General features: G+C 31.7%; 1 protein-coding gene across 3 annotated transcripts; it reads left to right on the top strand.

Annotated features, from left to right (window-relative positions):
* The first annotated feature begins 681 nt into the window (after nt 1–681).
* LOC140805943 (uncharacterized) lies at nt 682–4,378 on the top strand. 3 transcript variants are annotated; one of them, XM_073162324.1, is made up of 9 exons: nt 709–732; nt 823–2,177; nt 2,258–2,404; nt 2,471–2,536; nt 2,615–3,175; nt 3,270–3,424; nt 3,497–3,665; nt 3,756–4,029; nt 4,106–4,378. In XM_073162324.1, the coding sequence occupies exons 2-8, from the start codon at nt 1,515–1,517 to the stop codon at nt 3,849–3,851; spliced, it is 1,857 nt and encodes a 618-aa protein (XP_073018425.1). In that variant the 5' UTR covers nt 709–732; nt 823–1,514; the 3' UTR covers nt 3,852–4,029; nt 4,106–4,378. The 3 variants fall into 3 exon arrangements, with proteins under 3 accessions (XP_073018424.1, XP_073018426.1, XP_073018425.1); XM_073162323.1 differs by having other exon boundaries at nt 682–2,177; XM_073162325.1 differs by lacking the exon at nt 2,471–2,536 and having other exon boundaries at nt 682–2,177.
* Nucleotides 4,379–5,700: the final 1,322 nt, after the last annotated feature.

Here is a 5,700-nt window from a genome sequence, read left to right as displayed (position 1 = left end):
CCTATGAAAAGTATTAATTTTTTATACTAAGAATATTACTTTTTATTATGAATATGGATAGGGTTGACCCGTCTTACAGATTATGATCTGTGAGACGATCTCACACTTACTCAATAATTAAAACTCATTTTAATCAAAACAATATAATTAGGAACAATTAAAATTGAATTTAGTAAAAACAATATTTAAAACCTAATTTAATCAAAACATTAATTAAAGGGAGGATTGTTGAAAAATACCCCATGAAAACTTAAAATGTGTGCTCAGTCCTCAATTAATAAAATAATATACTTCACTCCCTAAATCCAATATTATTTTGTTTTGAGTCCCTAAATCAATTATTAATTAAATTTGTCTTTAATTTTTTTCCAACTAATATTTCCAGACTTCTATTATTAGGATTTGTTTGGAACCGTACTTCTCCATTGTTCCTTTTCTATTTTCTCTCCTCTGTTCGTAAATCCTCCTTCACCCAACCCACGAAATCGACCCTCGTCTGAGAAAACCCAGCCGTTTTCTTCATTGATCGGAGAAACCCATCGGCCGAAAGGGTCTTCTAGCAACGACGGAGAATCATTAGTAAGGCACACAAGAAAGACAGTGAGTTTCTCCGATTTTTCATTTTCGAAATTTTTTCATGTTTTTGTGGTTTTTTGTGGATCTTACAACGTTTGTTGTCGATTTTTGTAGTTTATTCATTGGAGAAGTTATTTTCATTGATCTTGGAAAACTGTGAGTTTTTCCAATTTTTTTAAAATCATTTGCGTGTTATGTCGATTTGTAAGAATGAGAAGAATTTTCTTTGTTTGGACTGCTGTGAAGAAATTTGCCCTCGTTGCCTCATTCATCATCCTTCTTGCCGACTGTTGCAGGTATGTCTCTAAATTAGTGATTCATATTTTAAAAAAATATATGTTATTTACGTAATGTAATGTCATAAATTAATCTATGGTTTGATTTTTGTTGGGGGAGTTTTCTCCCTTCCTTTATTAATTGATTATTTTTCTAGTTTAGTGGCTTTCTTTGGTGTGAATTTCAAATACAAAAGTACGTGTATGATGGTTTTTTGTATTATTTTGGATGGTCTAGTTGGTTCCCTCTTGTCACAATAACCAAAAGGGATGCAAAAAATCTATGGTTATGTACAGAATTAGTGATATGTATTTGTTGTAATTTGACTGTTTGAAATAATATGTGGTCAAGTATACAATTATGATTTCAATTCCAAAATTAACTTTGATTGTATTTTCAAAATAAGTTATTTTGGTCAGTTGTACAACCATTATTTTTGTCGAGCATGTACCACCATCTCCTTGTTTTTTCATCTTTTTTTATAAGAAGTCAATGTTTCTGTTTTTGTTTGCCTTGTTTTTTATTTTACTAAGTTTTATGGTACAAAATATGTAGACTAATTTTATAAGTTTATGTTGTTTTTAATTCTGTATATTGATATTGTTACTTTTTGTCTTTTATGTTGAAATGATTAAAAAAAAGTTGATGAAAATGATGCTCATATGCAGAGCAAAAAAGATGCAATGTCACGATGTTCTTCTACTTATTTTAGAAAAGTCATAAACAAACTTGAACCAAAACTGAATGAGAGGCAACGAGCAAGGATCATTGGTACTCCTTTTGGTAAATGGTTGAAGATGCCTAAACTGTCTATCTACAGTACCCGAGTTGATGTCATATTAAGGAGTTTCAACATTGACTCACTGTCTTTTGTCTTTGGAAAAGGCATCGTCATCCCTTTCACATCATTCGAATTTTCTATCGTCATTGGTCTACCTCATGGAGGCCAACCTGTAAACCAAGAGCTCGGAACAAATTCGGATTTTTTGTCACGTTATTTTGCAGGGAAGCTTATCAAAGCCACGAGGAAGTCGATTTCTGAAAATCTGTTGTTAATGGCCGAATCAGAAGATGACTCACATTTGGATGATTTTGTTAGAATGTTTATCTTGTTTGCGTTTAATTGCATTGTATTTCCGTTGAGTACCTATTTGACTCCGCGGTTTGTATTTTCTTACATTGATGATTTGACCAATTTCTTTGGATATTCATGGGGAGACGCTGCGCATAGATTTCTATGTGTTAAAATTTCTGGACATATTGTTAATTCGGAAGGAGCATCTGGAAGGAAAACATACTTGGATGGTTGTGTTGTCGGATTGATGGTGAGTTTGTATTATTTTTTGTAACAACTTTTATATGAATATTTTGTATCATAATTTTTATTTTATCATTATTTATGTAGGCTTGGGTGTACGAAAAAGTTCCTTCCTTAGGAGTAGTATCTGGATCCCCGCGTACATATCCTCGTTTGTTCAAGTGGTGTGAAAGCAAGATTTCGTTAAAAGTTGAAGAAGCGGAGTCTTTGCTCAAAAGAATCACTTGTACAAAGGTATTTTGTTTTCAGATAATTTTTGAGTATTTCAAAGTTGATAATTTTTTTTTTAATATCTGAAAGGTGTTTGACATCATTCCATTTGGTGAGGAATTGGAACTAGTCGATCAGAGGGAGGAAAATATAAAGGTATACAAATATATTCACCAAATGTATTTTAGGATGTGAAAGAATCAGTGTTGATTTATTTAGGTGTTGAATTTTCAGGTGTCGTATAAAATGAAGGATGCCGAAACAATGTGCAAAATTAAGAGATTGGAAAAACTTGTTGAAGACCAATTCAACGAGATTCAAATGCTTAAACAAATGTGTTGTCAATCTGATGGAATGGTGACAAAGAATGTTGTTGGTGGTCGGGTAGATTGTGAGGTGAATGTTGGAAAAAAAGACGATAAGAATGTTTCGTTTGAAGATTTTGACATCGATTTAGGTGGATACCATGGATTCCATGATGTTGATGTCGTTCAAAATGTGATTAAAGGCGACGCTGTTGGTTTAACTGAGGTGGGTGTGGAAATAAATAAGGTTCACACAGAGGAGTCTTCGAGAGAGATAATAGATGAAAGTAATGATGTTAATTGTGTATCTGGCTCACAAAATGACACAGTTAGTAATGTTATATCTTCAATTGTGAAGAATGTACTTACAAGAACTAATCGTGTGAAAAAGAGAAAGCCAGACATGTTTGTCACTCCTCCAAGTTCCACCCCAAGACGCAAAACAAAGGCTATTGTAGAATGCAAAGAGTACACTGTACTTAGTGATGAGGTATCATGTACATTAATTGTTATGATTTCTGTTATGGTTTGTTTAGAATTATTTCATTTATTTTAAATTTTGTTTCAATATTGTTGTTCCATAGGGGGACACAAACATAGAAGACGAGAAGATATCAGCTGATAAAGACGAGCTAAACCTTAAAAATTTCAGGGGTAGAGAAGATTTTTGTGGTTGTGAAGAAGTATCCGAGAAGGAGCGCAATGTAATAATGAATTATCTTACGGGGGAAAGATTAAGGTACAATTCACAGTATTTTTTATATTTGTTTATTACTTTTTATGATATTTAACCATAATCTTGTTTTTTTAGTGGCAGCGTGTGGGAAGGAGAAAGATTCAAAATATTTGGCATTGATTTCTGTGATTTGCTTTTTGGTAATGCATTGAAAGGCAATATCATCGATTGCTATATGAAAATTGTGAGTGAGTATAATGTAAGAAATGGTTTTGAAATATTCTGCATGGATACGACAGTCCAGGTTCGTATTTTCTTACATTAAAAATAGAGTGAATAATTTGTTCTTATATATTCAATGTAAATGTAATGATTTGTTATTTTATATGCTTAGGATGAGGTATTGGGTGCGTTACAGAGATTGAACAGAAAACAGAAGTTGAATGATGATGGCTATCGTGATTTTTTTTTTATCAAATTTGACAAATGATTCGAGGAGAAAATTAGAACAACTAGATAGAAAGTTGAAGGATCGTTGCAGATATTTGTTGTTCCCAATTAACATTAAATATCACTAGTTCTTACTTGTATACGTAACTGAGAAAAGAGAGTTTGAATTTAGAAACTCGATATACACATCCATGTCACTTGGAACAGCAAGATCTTATGTAAGTTGATATTTAAATTGTTATTTAATTACGATCATGTTGTTCATATTGACTGATTCTTTGTTGTTATTGTTAGGCTACTTTCTTAGTTGGGTATATGAGGATAATGTTCAATTACAAAATGGATAAAAATGTGAACCACGTTTTCTGTCGACAACAAGGTGCTGATTTGAATTGTGGTATTTACACATGTTTGTGGGCGGAGTGTTATGCTCGTGATGACGATGAAGCTTGGAACTATGAAAAAGTATGTACAATCAACAGTTTCAGAGCACGTATTGATGCAACCATTCTATCTGACGATAATGGATTGTTCGGTAAAGATAAATGAGCACGTATCGCTGCGTTGGTATTTTGAGTAGATAATATTATCTTCTGATTTTGTATCTACAGCTTGTGGGTGTTTTGAATAGATAATATGTAGAACCCGAAAAATCAGATTACGTATAAGCCATGCATAATTGCTACTATTTAAATAAAAAAAATGAATTTTTATAAATATATGAAACGTTTGAATTATTTTAATAATTTTAAGTCATTATCATTTATTTTAAAAATAGATGTTTAGATTTAACTTCCAGGATAAACACGCAAGGCCGAGCCGGAGTTTGGAGATTAGAGATAAGATTAATGATAAGAAAAATATTCCTAAATTTAATTTAAATTAAAGAATAATTTAATTTAAAGAAAAAGAATATCCTTGGGATTTAATAAATTAATTAGAGCTAAGCTGGTAAATAAGTTCTTTAGGTTAATATTTAATTAAAGCTTAAATTAAAATATGTAAACAAATGTGGATAAATTAATCTAAGTATAATATATTCAAGAAATTAATCATAGCATTTGAATATTTAAAATTTGAGGTCATGAATGCCATGCAATAATCTAACCAAAATTTAATGTGTAAATTCACTAAAATATATAATGAGGGTGCTAAAGTTTAAGCAATTAAAATACAAGATTTAAACAATAAAATACCATGCAAGTTAGTAATAATAATTTTGGGTCCAACATTTAAAATAATTCAAAGGTGGATAACTCTCCATTCAAACCATTCCTAATTACAATTCATGGGGTATTCATTTCTCATTTTAATTCTCTAATGGGTAGTAAATTTAAATACAATAACATACCTCATTTCTACTCAACCTATTAGACAACAAAACCGTGTAAATGCAGTAGGAAATAAGGAACAAACCAACGGCAATAAGGGGATTAAGATACAATTCAAAACCCTTCACCTCCTTCACTTGTAACTCTCATTTTAATGTATATTATGGACCATTTAACACCATAATTAACACTCCTCTTCCTTACCTACATGTCCTACATTCATATGCTCGAAAAATCAGTAGGAAACATCTGAGAAAAATCGTAAATTAGCAGCAAGGAGGAGAGGGTAGGAACAACAACACTAGAGGAGGAAAAACAATTCATATCAATACAACTTCTTGAGTTGTAACCTCCAACTAAATGCACTAGTTCAAGACCCCTTTAACACCTCTTATATCATACATCTTCATCCTTAACATCAACTACACCCTTACATTCGAAATATCAGAAAGAACAAGCTGCTGAATTCGAAAGAAACACAACAGAAACAAGAAGGATAAGCCAACTCCGATCCCGTCGCGTTGTATTGTCGTTTTGATTTGTTTTTCTTCAAAACAA

Source organism: Primulina eburnea, chromosome 11, assembly GCF_022965805.1.
Source record: "Primulina eburnea isolate SZY01 chromosome 11, ASM2296580v1, whole genome shotgun sequence".
Lineage (NCBI taxonomy): Eukaryota > Viridiplantae > Streptophyta > Magnoliopsida > Lamiales > Gesneriaceae > Primulina > Primulina eburnea.
Note: the sequence above shows the minus strand (reverse complement) of the source record. Positions and strands in the feature narration are given on the sequence as shown.